Source organism: Rosa rugosa, chromosome 3 (assembly GCF_958449725.1).
Source record: "Rosa rugosa chromosome 3, drRosRugo1.1, whole genome shotgun sequence".
Lineage (NCBI taxonomy): Eukaryota > Viridiplantae > Streptophyta > Magnoliopsida > Rosales > Rosaceae > Rosa > Rosa rugosa.
In genome coordinates, this window is record NC_084822.1 from 45,525,045 (window position 1) to 45,543,319 (window position 18,275).

At 39.2% G+C, this 18,275-nt stretch overlaps 3 protein-coding genes and 1 non-coding gene across 7 annotated transcripts; 3 read left to right on the forward strand and 1 right to left on the reverse strand.

Moving 5' to 3' along the window:
• The first annotated feature begins 3,694 nt into the window (after positions 1-3,694).
• LOC133739176 (putative E3 ubiquitin-protein ligase RF298) lies at positions 3,695-7,596 on the forward strand. 4 transcript variants are annotated; one of them, XM_062166911.1, is made up of 4 exons: positions 3,695-3,877; positions 4,039-4,210; positions 4,497-6,420; positions 6,811-7,596. In XM_062166911.1, the coding sequence occupies exons 3-4, from the start codon at positions 4,507-4,509 to the stop codon at positions 7,351-7,353; spliced, it is 2,457 nt and encodes an 818-aa protein (XP_062022895.1). In that variant the 5' UTR covers positions 3,695-3,877; positions 4,039-4,210; positions 4,497-4,506; the 3' UTR covers positions 7,354-7,596. The 4 variants fall into 4 exon arrangements, with proteins under 4 accessions (XP_062022895.1, XP_062022894.1, XP_062022893.1 ...); XM_062166910.1 differs by having other exon boundaries at positions 4,111-4,210; positions 4,429-6,420; XM_062166909.1 differs by having other exon boundaries at positions 4,111-4,210.
• Positions 7,597-7,850: 254 nt separating this feature from the next.
• On the reverse strand, positions 7,851-8,453 carry LOC133737805 (uncharacterized). Its single transcript, XM_062165298.1, has one exon. The coding sequence runs from the start codon at positions 8,451-8,453 to the stop codon at positions 7,851-7,853; it is 603 nt and encodes a 200-aa protein (XP_062021282.1).
• Positions 8,454-11,144: 2,691 nt separating this feature from the next.
• On the forward strand, positions 11,145-11,226 carry TRNAS-UGA (transfer RNA serine (anticodon UGA)). Its single transcript has one exon. It is a non-coding gene; the product is annotated as a tRNA-Ser (tRNA).
• A 2,643-nt stretch (positions 11,227-13,869) lies between these two features.
• LOC133740448 (uncharacterized) lies at positions 13,870-17,393 on the forward strand. The gene is made up of 4 exons (XM_062168403.1): positions 13,870-15,325; positions 16,361-16,568; positions 16,668-16,797; positions 16,882-17,393. The coding sequence occupies exons 1-4, from the start codon at positions 14,445-14,447 to the stop codon at positions 17,154-17,156; spliced, it is 1,494 nt and encodes a 497-aa protein (XP_062024387.1). The 5' UTR covers positions 13,870-14,444; the 3' UTR covers positions 17,157-17,393.
• Positions 17,394-18,275: the final 882 nt, after the last annotated feature.

The window sequence follows — 18,275 nt, forward strand, 5'->3', positions numbered from 1 at the left end:
ACCATTTGGTCTAGTGCCATTGCCTCCTCTTTGTAAGTGGGAGGTCATGAGTTTGCCTCACAATAGACTAGTTGTTGTATATGAGTTATTGATTTGATCAAAAAAAAAATGATTTAGCTTGTTTTCCTTGCATAAACCAAACGCTATACTTTAACTTAATATGATTTTCTAGTTGCTTTCCTAGCGTTTGAAATATTGGAAGTGAAATTAAACTTCCTATTTTTCTCCCCATGAGAAACACAAAGGAATTGATTTCCTCTGCGAATCAAACAAGACCTAAATTTGGAATAAATTTCCCGGTCTCCAACAATTCTCAAATTTTCAATTAATGGATGATATGGCATGCTACTCTATCCTCCCCGGAATCGATGTTTCCAGTCCCTCACATACATCTCTCTATTCATCAACCCAGTCAGCACCGCCTCAGCTTTCTCCCAGGGCGACGCCTCGTCAGAATACTTCATCGGTGTGAATTCGACCAAAGGCAACGACAAAGCCTTCGATATTAACACCATCTTGCTCTCCATCAACAACTCCTCCACCATGGGTGGGACTCAGATCAGTACAGTGAACCCCTACACTGTTTTAGAAGCTTCCATTTTCAAAGCCGTAATTGAAGCGTTCATGACTGAGTCTGCGGCTAGGAATATCTCTAGAGTGGCTTCCGTGACTCCGTTTGAGGTGTGTTTTAGCATGAAGAACATGTCGAGCACACGCCTGGGGCCATCGATGCCGGAGATCGACCTTGTGCTGTAGAACGAGAGCACATACTAGAGAATGTTCGGGGCCAACTCAGGATTCGCTGGTGTGGGTTGAGGCTGGGGATTCTCCGGTATAGGTTACGGTTTGGGCTCCATTGAAATTGGGGTGGAATTAGGGTTAGGGTTTGGGTATAAAGACTGAGGTTAAAGGACGGAGAGTGATGCTAAATATCGTCAAAAAATTTGGGTTTCCAGATGCTCTCTACTTCTGTAACTGTTTGTTAAGCCTTGCGGTGTGTAACTGTGTATGAGTATTAGTCGGGGCTAATAATCAAGAACAAGAAAATTCCAGACAAACAACAAGTGAATCGTAGAACAAAGTATATCAAACGTTCACCCTAGAACTCACATACGTGAGGTTTCCCAGCTAGCTTCAGAGAGTAGATGCACTACTTTTTTTCACTGAAATCATAACTGCCTCTATGATTGGAAGACCAGTGAGACGTGAGAGCTTTGCCGCCTTTCTTCCACGCATACTTCCTCTTCTTATCGTTCTCTATAGTCAAGCATTGCATACTTTGAACTTATGACGCTCGATCAGATGCTGGAGCAGCTTTGGAAATGGAAGGTCGCAATAACAACATGTTTTGATGGTGTTTCCAACTCATGATCATTCGCCGGTGCAGGTTGAGGTTGGAGATTCTTTGGTGCGGGTTGCGGTTCGGGCTCCATTGAATTTGGGGTGGAAAAAGGGTTAGAGTTTGGGTATAAAGATTGAGGTTAAAGAACGGAGAGTGATGCTAAAGATCTTCAGAGAATTTGGGTTTCTAGATGCTCTCTACTTCTGTAACTGTTTGTTAAGCCTTACGGTGTGTAACTGTGTATGAGTATTAGTTGAGACTAACAATCAACATTAGACACGTGGCATGTATTTAACAAACTTTGTTCTTCTATAATCACTAATATTAAATATTGTGGCTATGGTGATAAAAAATAAAAAAATGAAACGCGCCTCTTTTTTTTATTGAGAAGATTGAATGATTTTATTCAAATTATGGACATACCATTAGAGTAGGACATCCAGTACTAAATCTGGAGCTTGATTCGTTCAAATTAGATTTTTATCCGACTTAAAAATTACCCCGACAAGTCTTGAGCTGCTTCATTAGTTGTTCGAAGAGTATGAATAACTACTAACTCCTGAACTTGAGCTATTCCAACTTTTATATTATCAACAATGCAACCATCCTGTATCAATTCAAGGCCATAATTTTTGTTACAGCTGCCAAACAATCACTTTTAAGTAGTACCTCTTTCAATTGTAAGTGTTGGAGTAAGTTAATACCAACTCTAATTGCTAGCAAATCAACTTTCTTGACTGAGAAGATGTGCAAATCCAGGCATCCAGCAAAGAAAATGGCCATTTGCGTCATTGGCTACGTTTGTGTGACGACCCAAATTTAAATCTATAATTTTAAAAGTCGAAATTTACTATTTTTATTCTGATTTTACTATTTTTAAACTCTTTAAAAATATGAATTTTTTTAGTTGGTCGAATTTTATTTTTAGTTACATAAGACTAAAGTAGTCATTTGCACGAATTTCGTAGCAATTTTCGTTGATTTTTTTTCAGAATTCCAAACTTTTTTTTAAAAAAAATTATTATCAAAATCAATAATTCAGATACAATAACTAGCCTATTGTGAGTCGAACTCACGATCTCTCACTTACAGAGAGGAGACTTATGCCACTAGACCAAATAGTATTGGGCAATTCCAAACTATTTTTAATTAATTTGTAAAGTTATATTAAAAAAGATTAAAAGGATTTTATTAATAAATTCTTGTGCTCAATTATGTCAGCAACGGAAAGAAACTTTGGCAAGCACATTGGGTTTTGCATCCTGATCACCCTAGTGGTCAAAAGATTGTTCATGAATAATGTGGTGAGATCTATTACTATCCAATATTTCGTAATAACAAGATTATGTGTTGAACACATGTTAGTTTTTTTTTTTTTTAAATGGAAGTGAAATTACAAGTCACCTCGATTATGTTAGTGAGTTAGTAACACACTAATCTAGTCGGTTTTTTGATCGAGGTCCACGAGGGTATCCAAGCAAAGAGAAACTATTTCCTCGTCGCAGGCGCATGAACTTGAAGACCCCTCAAACCTTCTGGCCACAACTGGTAGGAGTTGGGACTTGAACGCTAAACATGAGAGTTTCTGAGTTTCATGTTAGGTCGTTCGACCAACCTTACCACACCATGTGGTTGAACAAATATTAGGTTGAATTTGTCAAGTAATTAAGTAATTAATTTAATGAGATTTAAAGTAATTAATTAAAGTAATAAATTAGCCTAGATTTTGAGAAAATGACGAATATAGAGTGGTAGACTAAATTTAGTAATGAATCTCACCCGAGAGATATTATTAACAACTTTTTGACCACAAAGATTAGAAATGACCACATTTCTTTCTTGACTTTTACTCTTTTACCCTAAAAGTGAACTATTGAGATTCTCTATGAATTGTACAATTAACGCAATAATAGATTAGATGGTAAAAAAGTAATACAGTTTTATTTAGTTAACCATCGTAACATAACACTGGTTTAAATCCAAGTCACCATTTTAAATGTATGTATGGGCGAGCTTTTGAATATTAGTCCATCTCAATAAGGTTATTGATGTATCATCGAGATTTTATTTATATATGGTACGTATTTAGAACCTTCTCTCAAAATACTGGATTATTTGCCAAACTGGTCCATCCTATTTCCGAATTAGGATTTCGAGTTTAGCTCCGGGAAGTAGGTGCGGGGTATTTTGGGGATATACAAAAAGAGTGAAGTAAAAAAATTGTGGGGTTGGTGAATAGTGTGAGGTCAATGGGATAAGTTTTGCTGCTTGGTGACCACGGCGGTTATCTTATCGATATAAAGCCAAAAAACCCAAGGACCATTTTCCTCAGTGACAGTCATATATAAACAAACATATAAAACCCTCTCCCCAAACCCAACAGTCAGTCACTCAGTGACACACAAACACAAGCAGGTGGTGGGCAACCCGAGCTCTCTCTCTCTCTACCCACATAAACCCTTCACTTTCCCACCTCGTTTTTGGCTCAGCACTAAACCCCAGCGGTTGGCTTGGTTCGTCTACTCTCGATTTTGGGTATGAAAAATGATTCCCTTCTCGTTGTTCATTTTGGGTTCTTGGTTTTTTTGTTTTGTTTTGCTGTGTCTAATTTAGCCACCAGGATCGAGGTTTTGGTGGTTTTTTTTTTTGTAAAATGGGTTTTAATTCTGTGATGGTTTTGGAGAAATGGTTTGTAGTCGGTGATGTGTTGTTGTTGGTGGTGTTTGAGCAATTGGCTGCATGCGTTATTTGCTTTTTGCTGGTTTCAGCTAACTGGGTGGCGCTCATAATTACTGCAACATTGCTACGTGGCCGGCTCTCGGTTTCGAAACGATTTCGGTGTGTTTTGCCTTCTGATTACTAGTTCAGGTATGAAACTTCTGCCGCTACCCTGTTTGTTAATTTTCATTTACAGAATGAACAATGCGTTTCTTGTTGTTTATGGGTTATAGAGTTTAATTTGCGTCTGTTATGTGTGAACTTTTTGAGACATTGCACCTTTCCCTTTTGACAAGGTTTTATTTTGTTGTTTTAATAAAGTTCACATTTCCCTCATATTTTTTTGTTTTTTTTTTTGGGTTTTCTAGTGTTTATTGATATAGATTGGAGTGGTGAAGATACTGTGGGGTTTGTTCTTGTTGTTTATACTTTATAGGATAAAGAAAATGGTTAATAGTGGTGGTACTGGCAGCAACCAAGGGATGCCGTTAGAGAAGACTAAACCAGTAGCTGTTTGTTCTATAAAGAAAAAGCTAGCTGAAGCTGCTGTAGTGAGTATAAGTAACCATTTGAGTGAAGCACCTCCGGAGATATCTAGAAAACGGAGTGAACCTGAGCCCGTAGAGGCTACGGTGGTTCAGCCTAAGGAGGAAGTGGAAACGGGAGCCGTTGAAGATGGTAGAGATTGGGATGATCCCATTGCATGCCAGCTTGAAGAACTATTGTTGTCTTATTTGCAAGCAATTTTCCAGAGTGCAATCAAGCGGATTACTGAATGTGGGTACAGTGAGGAGGTTGCTGTGAAGGCTGTTTCTAGAGGCGGCCTTTACGTAGGCGGTAAAGACTCTGTATTGAACATTGTAAATGATACTCTGGAATTTCTCAAGGGAGGGAAGGATACTGATGTTTCAAGAGAAAATGAGTTTGATAATTTGCAGCACGTGGTGGAGTACACAATGCTAGAAATGATCAGTGTGCTTAGGGAGGTCAGGCCATCCTTATCAGTTGCAGAAGCAATGTGGTGGTTACTGATATGTGACCTAAACATTTTGCTAGCCTGTACAATGGAAGGAGATCTATCAAGTGTTCTTGCTTTTGATGAAGCCTCAAGCGAAAGCTCCTCTGATTCTTCCTCTTCCCAGTTAAAATCAGAGGCAAATACGGAAATGAACATTCCAAATCCTAGCAATGCAAATTCCTCAAAGCCGTCACTTCCCAACTCTCAAAACCATCGTTCTCTCTCTGAAACACTCAAATTTGGAAGTTTCCCAAACTCTGCTAACCCTGAAACGGCAGAAGGCAAGGAAGAGAGTTTGTCATCTATGCTAGATAGTTTGGAGAAATGTTTGGGCTCCACAAAGGATTATGTCCTATCTTCATCTCAGACATCTACCTCTGAAGAAAAATCAGGAGCTGTTCGAAAGGGGCGGACCAAGGCAGAATTAGCAGCACTTCGGAAGAGGTCCTTCCAGATGGAGAGAAATTACAGGGCTTATAGGTCAAAAGGAGGCTTCAAATCGGGGAAGCTCGCTGCATTTGGTAGTTTTGTTATGGAAAAGAGGCCAAAGCCTCCATCTGATCTTCCTGGAGTTCGCACAAAAGATTCCTCATCAAAGGTAACTGGTTCATCTGCAAGAGGTTGCTCGTCAACAGTACCTTCAAAAGGTACCACATCTTCATTGCCTTCTGTGGATACCAAGCAGAAACAGAAGTCTGATTCAGAAGAAAAATCTGACACTAAGACTCCAGTCAGCACCTCTGTTCCACCCAAGACTATTGATTACTGTGCTGGCATCCCATATAATAAGTCTCTAGGGAAGTATGTCCCACAAGATAAGAAGGATGAGCTGATTTTGAAGCTAGTTTCCCGGCTGCAGAAGCTGCAGGATGAGCTACAAAGTTGGACAGAGTGGGCCAATGAGAAGGTTATGCAGGTTTCTCGTAGACTTGGTAAAGAACGACCTGAACTTAAAGCACTGAGGCAAGAGAAGGAAGAAGCGGGGAAATTTGAAAAGGAGAAACAAGTGGTGGAAGAGAATACCATGAAGAGGCTGTTTGAGATGGAGCATGCATTGAATAATGCATCCAGCCAGGTTGAGAGTGCTAACTCAACTATCTCTAGGCTTCAGGTGAACAATTCCACTCTCAAGAAGCAGTTGAGTTCTGCGAAAATAATGGCTATAGAATCAGCTGCTAATCTCCAGGAAGCATTAGAGAGGGAGAATAAAGCACTGAAAAAGGTCCAGGCATGGGAGGGGCAGAAGGGATCATTGCAGGAGGAGCTTGAAACAAAAAAGAACAAGGTGGCTGCACTTCAACAGGATTTAGGCAAGGCAAAAAATGCTCTTCATCAAATTGAGGTATGCTTCTTCAACATACATCTACAGTTAACATTCCAATATTATGTTAAGCATACTCGGAGGTGTGGGAATGTGGGATACTGGTGAACAAAACATGGGGCCTGGTGCCTTGTTTTCATTTGAATGTTATTTTGTGATGCTACTGTGTCACAGTTTGTCTCACTTTGCATAACAAGGAAGCTTGTCTTTCAAAAGTTTAGTATGACACTGAAAAACCAAAAGTTAAATTACAAAAAAAAAAAAAAAAACAAAGAGAAAAATACTCTGTATGATTGCTTTATTAAATCCTAGTTTATACGAAGTTTCTGCTCAAAGGTGTAAATTATTTCCTCATGCATAATAGGAACGCAAATTTCTACTGTGATTTCTTACGAAATCTAAACATTACAGGCCAGATGGAAACGGGAGATAATGGAAAAGGAAACAATACTCGCACAGGCTGACTCTATGAGAAATGAAAGAGAACAGCGTGAAGCTTTAACACAAGTGGAGGAGGCCAAGATCAAACACAAGGCTGAAGATGACATGCAGAAGTATGTGGAAGAGATCAAATTACTTGAGAGCAAGTTATCTGAACTTCAAACAAAATCTGACTCCTCAAGAATAGCAGCGCTAAGAAGGGATGCTGCTGGAAGCTTTGGGGCTTGCCTGTCAGACAGAAAAAATGTGAAGCCTACTAAGGGAAGCCAAAGTTCTACCAGCTTCAAGAAGTTAACAAATTCCCGGGACCATTTGGGGACTGAAAGTTTGAGACAGGACCGCGAGTGCGTGATGTGCCTATCTGAGGAGATGTCAGTGGTTTTCCTCCCGTGCGCGCATCAGGTTGTCTGTGCAAAATGCAATGAGCTGCATCTGAAACAAGGAATGAAGGACTGCCCTTCATGTAGGGCTTTAATTCAGCGAAGGATCAAAGTGCAATATGCTCGTCCATAGTGTGTAAACCACACTCAGAATAGGAACTGGTTAGTCTGGGCAACTACTGAAGTAACCAATGAAGTTTAGCTAAACTCATTTTCCTAGATGGATTTTGTTTTTTCTTTTGTTTTCTGGGTCTTACAGTTCATACAGGCGGATCAGTCCCAGAAAGAATTAGACACAGTTAGTGGAGATCATAGTTTATTGTAAAGTGTAAGCGACTTTTTACATAGATGAAACTCGCGTTTCGGATAATCCCTTTATTGTAGTGCTTTTTAACCTGGATATCCTCTTTTTCCCCGAAATAATTTCAAGGGACGATGCTATGGAATCCAACAAACACAACTGCAAATTGTCTGTTCAATTTTTTTTTTTTTTTGATCAAATAGAACTTCATTAATAATGAACTGCATACAATGAGTTTTTTTTTTTTCATGACACTGCATACAATGAGTTATGGAATAATAATCTGCAACAATACCAACATGTGTAGCGATTGTACATAATTGACCACACTAGACTTCACATTGGAAATCTATACTGACACACTGATGAAGCCAACTAGGCCCCGACTTCAAATAAAGTAAAGGTTGACTAACTTTTAAAGCCTCTTTTGCCAAGCGATGAGCAACCTTGTTGCCTTCTCGTTTCACAAAATGGTTACTACAAATAGATAAAGACTGAAATAAAAACTCAACTTCGTCAATTAAATGACATTCAGGACTAAGATCCTCTGAACTATCTTGCAAGACGTTGATGATTGAGAGGGCATCACCTTCGACTTCAAGGTTGGTGAAGCCAACATGATCTGCAAATCTGAGACCGTGCAGTAATGCTAATGCTTCCACTGGTCTTGGGGACAGATTACCAATTTGTGGAATTGCCAATGCACCTTTCAGAACTCCTTGGTTGTCTCTGAACACTACCCCAAGACCGCAAATTCCATTTTTTGAATCACAAGCCCCATCAAAATTCGGTTTGAGGTGCCCCTGCTGCAGAGGTTTCCAACTGACCCTGTTATGTACAGCAGCTGTATTCAACCCGTACTTCGAACATGCCAATCTCATAAATTCATTCTGCCATTCAGTAGCTAATTGAGCCACCTTTACTGGCTCCATAGTTTTTCTCACCGTGCCTATATTTCTGTTTCTCCAGAGACACCAAGCTGTGTAGCAGAAAGTCAAGAAACATGATGCACCAAGTCAAGAAAGGTTGGCTCCTGCCACACTTTACGCACTCCATTCAAGAAAGTTTTCTTCCACGTCTTCTTAGCTTTTGGATAATCCCATAACACGTATCACCGACTCAACAGGCCACCTACATTGCCAACAACAAGGGTCATCCAAGATCTTCCTGTTAAACCGCGACAAGCGTGGCCCGTGACCCACCATTGTACCGATACTGTCCCAACTTAACCACCCATTAGGTGTTGGGTTTTAATCACAAAAGGCCTCGGTACAATTGGGTAAGAGCCACCCACTTATAAGTTATATTATATTTTGTCACTTTTCTAATGTGAGATATTTCCTCTCCAACACGCACCCTCACGTGCAACCTAACTCTATTAATTAACAATCCAATTCCCACATTGGAAATTGAGACACAAGTCTCATATGTGCAACCTAGCTCTATAATTAACAATCCAATTCCCACATTGGAAATTGGGACACAAGTCTCATATTGGATACTTGGTCAGTATAACAATCCAAGGCCCACATTGGACACTTGGTAACAATCCAATCGGAATATTCCGATGACAATATAAGGGACCCCAATTAGGGCATGCCAATCTCATAAATTCATTTGGCCATTTAGTAGCTAATTGAGCCACCTCTGCTGGCTCCATAGTTTTTCTCACCGTGCCTATATTTTTGTTTCTCCAGAGCCACCAAGCTGTGTAGCAAAAAGTCAAGAAACATGATGCACCAAGTCAAGAAAGGTTGGCTCCTGCCACACTTTACGCACTCCATTCAAGAAAGTTTTATTCCACGTCTTCTTAGCTTTTGGACAATCCCATAACACGTATCGAGTCGACAGGCCACCTATATTGCCAACAACAAGGGTCATCCAAGATCTTCCTGTTAAACAGCGATAAGCGTGGCCCGTGACCCACCATTGTACCGATACTGTCCCAACTTAACCACCCATTAGGTGTTGAGTTTTAATCACAAAAGGCCTCGGTACAATTGGGTATGATCCACCTACTTATAAGTTATATTATATTTTGTCACTTTTCCAATGTGGAATCTTTCCTCTCCAACACGCACCCTCACGTGCAACCTAGCTCTATTAATTAACAATCCAATTCCCACATTGGAAATTGGGACACAAGTCTCATATTGGATACTTGGTCAATATAACAATCCAAGGCCCACATTGGACACTTGGTAACAATCAAATCGGAATATTCCGATGGCAATATAAGGGACCCCAATTAGGGCTCATGACAATTGGAGACGCAATTGGAGATGGACCCGCTCTGATACCATGTTAAACAGCGACAAGCGTGACCCATGACCCACCATTGTACCGATACTGTCCCAACTTAACCACCTGTTAGGTGTTGAGTTTTAATCACAAAAGGCCTCGGTACAATTGGGTATGATCCACCTAAGTTATATTATATTTTGTCACTTTTCCAATGTGAAATCTTTTCTCTCCAACACTTCCTTTGTTTTAGGTTTGGTGCACATGGTAAAGAATCCTTGCACGGCCCTCCACATAAACACCCTGATTTTATTTGGTGCATTTAAGCCCCATATTTTCTCCCAGACCTCCTTGCAACCATTAGCACTGGACCCTGCTTCGCAGCCTCTCTGGACGGTCCCTAGCAACCCAATACCCAGACTTCAGACTATAGATCCCATTCTTGGTAAACTGCCATACAAGTTTGTCTGTTCAAATTGATCAAGTATTTATTTATTTATTTTTATTATTATTATTATTTTTTTTTATAACTGTTTCCTTGCGATGCAATGTCTCTAGGGTTTTTAGGGGTCAGTCGAGTTCTGTTCTGAGACCAAGAATTCTGTTCCGGCCTAAAAGTACATTCAATTCATAAGTTCCTTTATGTGAACAATCTTAATCTGCCACCAGGAGATTAATATTGTTCAAGTGACCAAGAACATCCTAGAAACTAACAGAGGACTACATGAGTTGGAAGAAAGAAAAACTAGATGGAAACTAAAATCGTTCAAACCATATCTTCGTAATGATTCCTTATGTTACAATACTTGTCATCTAGTCCATAGGTTGTTCTGCAGGTTCATAGTTGTACTGAAACCTCCCCCAACAATTATACCTCTGTCATTATTTAAGTCAAGATGTTTTATAAGAATCAGCACAAAAAGCAGAAAGAAAATATTTTTTTTTCAGAAGTTGTGGCGGAAAAAAGTGAAAAACATTAATCAGGAAAGACTTGGTGAGGTTGATTATTGATGTACGTTTGGATTTCTTCTCAGCGATGACAAGCGATTGTGATTAAACACCAAATGACAGGGAACATGATTAGAGTTGCTTGCCCCATATGACAGGGTATGATCAAACACCACCTATTATAAGCACACAGCATCATTAGATGAGACAGTTAACACCTTCATTTTGCAGATGACATTCTACGTTGATTCTATAGAATTGTTCCATCAATCAAGAGGAAATTAGTACCTGAAAAGTACCCCATAAGTTGACAATATAACTGGGGGCATTTAAAATCTTGATGGTGATCATTCTCACCAGGCAGAAAGGCAAAAATAATGGAAATGTGAAACCTGATAGGTAATATATAAAAATTTGACGCTCATCAATATGAGGTCGATATGTCCGAGTGGTTAAGGAGACAGACTTGAAATCTGTTGGGCTTCGCCCGCGCAGGTTCGAACCCTGCTGTCGACGATTCCTTTTTTTTTTTTTTTTTATTCTCTAAGCTGTACAATTTTTTATTTTTCATTTTTAAATTTTTGACAGAAAGAACACAAATTCCAAACTTTAATGCCTTTGAAAGCTTGGTAAGAGGTTAATTAACCACTTAAATGGTTATTCATTTACCTCTTTCATATGAAAGCAATCCCAGAAGTTTCACCTAAAAGGCTATAACACCACCTAGGTAGGTTCCATACTGTCTGCCTAGCTAATACCAAATTCCCTAAAACCCTTGTGATCCTATTAAAACCAAACTCTTAAACTCCCAAGAAAAAGGACAGTAGCTGAGGGAGTTATTTTGTGAGGTCTAAAGCTGAGGGTGACTTAACCAGATTCCATTTCTGGTCCAATGATGAATGTCCTTTCACAAATTGATGAAATTTCTATGTTCTGCTTACTCTAAATTAATGAGCCTTTGCTCTATCAATATTTAGATTAATTGGTCCACTGGCCATGTGATCAACTAAAGGCTTTCTATATCTCTATAATTAATCTACCCATGTATAATTAAAGAGAAGAACTAATACACAGAAGAATGATTGGTCATTCTGATAGAAATTATAACTACCCAATTAAAAATGTGCTCTTAGTCACTGCAATATTAATATCTATTCTCTCTCTTTTTTCAGAATAGAATCTGACTTGTCTATGTTGGACAGAAGTTGTTATTCTGATGACATATATTTCTTCTTTAATTCTAGACTTTTTAAATGCGGTACTGAATCATAAATAATTAGCATACTCTAATTACTGAGATAGCTTGCTAGCTTCCATCATCTCATATAATTGAGATTTCCCAGCAGAACCCTAAAGTTCATCATATCAGAATGGTAGGTGCAGAAACTTAAAAACCCAGTTGACCTCTGCAATTTTTTCTCTTTATTTCTGTGTCATATCATCCAGGTTATGGGCCTCAGTGTCTCCTTTAGGGGACATAGACTAGGAGAGACACTTGGCTATTATCTGTCTTGTATCAAAAGCTTCTGGTTGTGAAGGATCTGATATGAGTGTGAGAATTTTAGTGGGACTTGCAGAAAGCAAAAAAAAGCTGTCATTTTGCTGAGAATAAGTACATAGCTCCTTCTAAAGGGTATGCATTTTGGCAAAAGGCATCTTGTTTGAGACATAATTAATCTCCAGCAGTCCAGCTAGACCCACAAAATAAGTCACCTACAGTTCAAATCTTACCTGCTCTGTATATAGCTATTTATTAAAACAAAACTTTGAGAGAATGTGGATTCCAAATTTGTCAACACTTGTTGTCTAGCATAGTTGGCTTTTCTCTCCAAAATATTCTATATCTGTAGTGCAGGCTAAGTCTGGCCGGCCATGGAGTTCACACAAAAATCCCAAAAAGTAGGTCTCTTTGATTTCGTATAACACAAAGCTAATGTGGGTTAAAAGTGAGGTTATATCTGTATGTACAATGACTGTGGATCACATTTGTTAGAAAAACTTCGATGTCAAACTGTCTGGTAATAGAAAATGTTATGCATTGCAAGCTATGGGAAAATTTTGGAAACAAAACTATTTTCGACCGTGTTGCTTAACAGTATGTTGAAAGCATTCACCCTCGTATTATTGAGAGTCAAATGAAGACCAAAATCAAATTGAGTGGCTAGAAATACATTCAACAACCCCCATTGAACAACATTGTGGAAAAAAGATCATTCATAGGTGTTGAAACACTCTTTCATCCTTTTTGTTTTTTGTTTTGTTTTTAGAGTTGTACTGTGAGCGGTGAGACCCCCCGGTTCCCCAGTAAACATCTGATTCGAGTAATTTCCGAATTTCTTCTACAAATTTCAGTTGAGTAATTTCAGAACTTCTTCTAGACCACCGACAAGTGGTGGTCAAAACCATCCAACCTCCTTAAAAGGACATACCTCAAAGTTAATTGGTTAAAAAGTCATAAAAGTCTAGAAACAGAATTATTTTCTTACGTGGACCATTGAATCTAATTTTTGATTTTCTTTATAATCAGCATTGGGTATGATAAAGAACTTTTTTTTTTTGATCAGGTTAGTTGTTAGTAACTCACACACCCATGCAGTGGTATCCCAGCGCCAGGACACCTGCACCGACATTGCGGCGAAAACCTGGCAAAGCCAGACTAATCCACTACACCGCAGACGCACGAACCCAAAGGATTCCTCAAATCTGCTGGCCACGGGATGGAGCTGGGATTCGAACGCTAGACCTGGGGTATGATAAAGAACTTAGATATCCAATAATAATAGAAAGTAAGGTTTATTAAAAAAATAAAAAGGAAGTTGATGTGTAAATATGTATTTTCGTTTATATAAAAGAACAATGTCCTTTCAAAAAAAAAAGAAAAAAAAGAACATGTTTTAAAATTGTTGTCAAAACCCTCCACGAACAATAAAGTATTGTGCAAAGACTAGGTCAAGGCTTCTTGAACTAAGAAATAGATTCTAGAATTTGAAAACTATATCATAAGTGTCTAATATTCTAAAAATTTGCTTGAAAAATATTGAAAGTCTTTATCAAGTAGAATATTTTTCTTGCATTTCCTCACCTATTAAATCACTTGCAATTTCCCCACAGGACCCTCAAGCACCTCATTAGTCACTATGATCCTTTGATAAAAAGAGTGGACTCCAGTGGCCAGCTCCACTAAGGCTGCATGGGAGTTGGATACGCCGGATTTCAGGTGACGTGGCGTCCCAAATAAGGATCCTACTTCCTTCTCCTCCATGCATCTCCTCTCTCTCTCTCTCTCTCTCTCTCTCTCTCTCTCTCTCTCATTCAATATCTTAATCCATTTTTTTCCCCTCTTAATTTTTGATTAGAAGTCTCTACTTTCTACTTTGTTCTCCATTATCTTAATCAGATTCCCAAACCAGTTCCAATAAACATATATCCATGGAGCAGTTGAGAAATGAGGGCTTCACATCTCTATGAATCACCACCAGCCTTCAAGTCTCATTTAGCCTCTCCTTGCCTGCCAAGTGTCACCAACCCCATTTCTTCAAAGACTCCTTCAACCTCTTAAACCCCTCTTTAAACTAATCCTCCATCAAATTCATGCCAAACCCAATTCCTCACCCCCAGAGACTTTTGAGTCTTCTTCTTCTTCATCTCTGCAAAAGACTCCATCTTTTCTCCTCCCCCAACTAACCAACCCACAACCCAAGACCCATTTTTGACCCCAACCCATTTCGCCTGCAATGCTCAGAAACCTCCGCCGTCTCTGCTCTCGTCTCCGGTGGCCGTCCCGCCGCCGGTCCCGGAACAAAGTCGTCATCAAACGGTTCTGGAAAACGAACTCCAAGTCCCAATTCGAGCACGAACCCACTTCCAACGGCTCGTCGTCGGCGACGGTTCACCCGAACGGCCAGCTGGGCGGGTCGGAAACTGAGAAGTCCAGGCCTATTCGGGTCGCCACTTTCAACGCCGCCCTGTTCTCAATGGCGCCGGCGATTCCGACGCCGGAGAAAATCGAGCAAGACGAAAATGGCGTCAAGGTCGTAAAGAACATAAATTCCAGAGCCAAATCGGCGACTGACCGACCCAAGAGTATCTTAAAGCAGTCGCCTTTACACCCAAATTTGATGAACAACTCAGAGAATCAAAAAACCCAACAGAAATTCGTCAAATCCAAGTTGAGGGTATCGATCAATTTGCCGGATAACGAAATCTCATTACTGAAAAGCAGACAGTTGAGCTTTGCTGAAGGGAGAGAAGTTGATGATTCTTCATCTTCTTTTTCCCCAAGTAGAGTTTCAAGAGGAAAAAGTCCATTGAAGCCTAGTGTGAGCTTTCCTAATAATATCGGGAACGGTGGTGGTGGTGGTGATGGAGATTACTGTAGAAGCCACAGGACTGTTCTTGAGGTTCTGAGAGAATTGGATGCTGACATTTTGGCTCTGCAAGATGTGAAAGCAGAGGAGGAGAAGGAAATGAAGCCTCTTTCGGATTTGGCCGCCGCTTTGGGGATGAACTATGTCTTCGCCGAGAGTTGGGCGCCGGAGTACGGCAACGCCATCTTGTCCAAATGGCCGATAAAGCGGTCTAAGGTTCAGAAAATCTTTGATGACACTGATTTCAGGTCAGTCTGATTTTGCTTTACACCACATTCACTAAGTTAAAGGCATTGCATATCTCTGTTTTTTAATGAGAGTCACCAAATTTAAGGTGGTTTTACTTCAAGGAAGATTCTTATGCTCATAAAGATCTTAGCTTTTTAGTTTGCCTTTCATAAAGTCAGCAATTATTCTAAGCTTTATTCTTGTGGAAATAGGATATGAAATTATTTGGGTACCTTTGCAAAAGCCAGAAGAAATACCCCATAATGTGTTTAGATTTAATTATATGGGTTCTGGGTCATACTGGTCCTCTTCGATCTGTACCAAAAAAAAAAAATTAAAATCTGTTTTATGAGGTTGAATTTTCTGCTAGGCTTGTATTGAGTATTTGCTACAGGCTGTACTGGTGCGTCTGTATTAGGTAGAAAGTTTGTTGTGTTACTGGGGATGCTAATCTCTTCAGAGCAACAGCTATTTCTGGTGCAGAGTTGTCTACCTAGTTTATATTATCTTCTGGGTTTATTCCGGGACTAGATGAGTATTCATTTCAGCCTAGACAGAGTTCTGAATCTGTTTCGGACCATTTACTTTTCTAGATCAAAGACATTTTTTTTTTTAATTTGTTTTAGTAATGTGGATGTAATTCGTTTATTTGATGAAAAAGATAATGCATTAGCAACATGTAGTGATGTATCACGTTATGGATGATTAGCAACATGATTGTCTTTATCGTTACGGCTCTACAAGCCTAAATCCTCCTAGCTAACCTTAAGTTCACTTTTAATGAAAACGAAATGTCGCTGTTAGAGAGTATAATACAGCAATGTTAGGTACGGAGTTCATTGCATGACTGCAATATAGGTAAAGATATATGACTAAACAATAGGCATGATTGGGTTACACGAGACTTACTTATCTGACGGTTTCTTGAAAATGCAGCATTCTTTGAACCGTTGGTGTTGACATTTCTGTTAGCTATGAAGACCAGCGTGATTAGTTATAAGTTAAATAGTTTTTAGTGAAAATTAAATAGTATTATGGTTGAAAAAATGACACAGGAACGTTCTAAAAGCCACCATTGACGTACCCCAAGCCGGAGAAGTCAACTTCCACTGCACCCACCTTGATCATCTTGATGAGAACTGGAGGATGAGGCAGATTAACGCTATAATCCAATCGAGCAATGAGCCTCACATCTTGGCTGGAGGTCTAAATTCACTAGAGGAATCGGATTATTCTCAAGAAAGATGGACTGACATTGTAAAGGTGACACATATAAACTTTTTCATTTAGCTAAGTTTAGAATGAAAATTATATAAAGAATTAATTTACCTTCTTCTTTGTGACTTTATTTGATTGATGCAGTATTATGAGGAGATGGGAAAACCAACACCTAAGGTCGAAGTAATGAGATACTTGAAGAGCAAGCAGTATACAGATGCCAAGGACTTTGAAGGAGAATATGAGTCGGTAGTTATGATTGCCAAAGGCCAAAGTATAATTACTACCCTAATGTTGATAGTTCTTTTGTAAATAGGCCTAAAAGTTGAATTTGATTTATATTTCTTTAATGATGCAGGTGTGCAGGGGACATGCAAGTATGGAACACGGGTAGATTACATATTGGCGTCCTCAAATTCGCCCTACAAGTTTGTTCCCGGATCATACTCTGTCTTCTCATCCAAAGGGACATCTGATCATCATATCGTAAGAGTTGATGTGATCAAATCGTATAGTGGTTGTGATCCAGGAAATGTCTCCAGACGAGGGCAACGGAAACAGAAAGTTATAAAGATATCGGAGACTACTCCATCAAAAGGCATATGGAAAACAGAGATAAGATCAGAAGGATAGAAATTATTGACTTTATTTATTTTACAGTTTAGCTTTTTAGTGTTGGTTTGTTGACGGAGGGAGGGGCAGATGGTTATCTCCTACACTTGGTAAATTACTCACTCACTGAGTCACTGTTTAGGAACAGAACAGATCAACGAAAGAGATGAAATTTGGTGTGGTTAGCAATTTTTCTTCTTCAAATTGTACAGCAGAGTGAACATAATAAGTATATATAAGAGTGATTTCTTACTCTCACAGTTTCGCCACTAGTGTTGGCAACTTCCTCATTGATTGGCTCTGCAGTACTCTCTCAATGCTTTGTAATTCTAAAACAGCAAATTTGATGTTATCATCGGTAATAATACACAACTGCAAATGTGTGATAGAACTGTTCAGTATAGTATAGCAAGGCAAAAGTTAAAAATTGACATATATCTCCGATGATACTCTTGTGTATGACATGCTCTAATTTACGGAATGTGTGATTGACCAAATGTCAAATATGCAAAATAAGTTAAGGATTGGGCGTTAAGGATTGGGCCAGTATGTAATGGGTGAAAAACCAGTGATTTGTATTCACAGACCCAAATATTCAGACAAAGTTTTCTGAACTCAAACAGACTTTTTTTTTCGACTTGGTTAAAACCTAATTATAGCAACAACAAAAAAAGGTTAAACCCTAATTAAGTTAAGCATGGACATTAATGGCCGGAAACCCCTCAGCCCCTCTGATATCTCCCATTACCGTACATAAGCGACCGCGTTTAGGACCGCCGTAATTAGGCAGCGGCGACTCTATGCCCACCGTTAAACAATCACCGCCGCTCTATGATCCTAGAGTCTCCATACACCCATTGGTTCTAGCTACTACACTTACTCTCTGAAAATTATATACTAGCTAGTAGCGAGGTCGACCTTAATTCTCTACCTGTATTTGGAATCAGAAACAGACTTTATAAGCATGCAGACCTAGCTACAGTGGTAGTGATCAGGAACAACGGCCAATCGTACCACAACAATGGTATATATCAATATATGTCTCTCTTTCATGCATGTATCGATTCATTTTGTTAATGATATTCATCCATTTATGATGAAGTACTGGATACCGAAAACTTGAAGTTTGGGTACGTATAT

What these genes read in the sequence shown, in the direction of transcription:
- LOC133739176 (XM_062166911.1), top strand. Translation starts at nt 4,507, where the DNA reads ATGGTTAATAGTGGTGGTACTGGCAGCAACCAAGGGATGCCGTTAGAG. An exon ending in ATGCTCTTCATCAAATTGAG is followed by an intron (nt 6,421 to 6,810) that starts GTATGCTTCTTC and finishes TAAACATTACAG; the next exon opens with GCCAGATGGAAACGGGAGAT.
- LOC133737805 (XM_062165298.1), bottom strand. Translation starts at nt 8,453, where the DNA reads ATGGAGCCAGTAAAGGTGGCTCAATTAGCTACTGAATGGCAGAATGAA.
- LOC133740448 (XM_062168403.1), top strand. Translation starts at nt 14,445, where the DNA reads ATGCTCAGAAACCTCCGCCGTCTCTGCTCTCGTCTCCGGTGGCCGTCC. An exon ending in TTTGATGACACTGATTTCAG is followed by an intron (nt 15,326 to 16,360) that starts GTCAGTCTGATT and finishes AAAATGACACAG; the next exon opens with GAACGTTCTAAAAGCCACCA. An exon ending in TATGATTGCCAAAGGCCAAA is followed by an intron (nt 16,798 to 16,881) that starts GTATAATTACTA and finishes TTAATGATGCAG; the next exon opens with GTGTGCAGGGGACATGCAAG.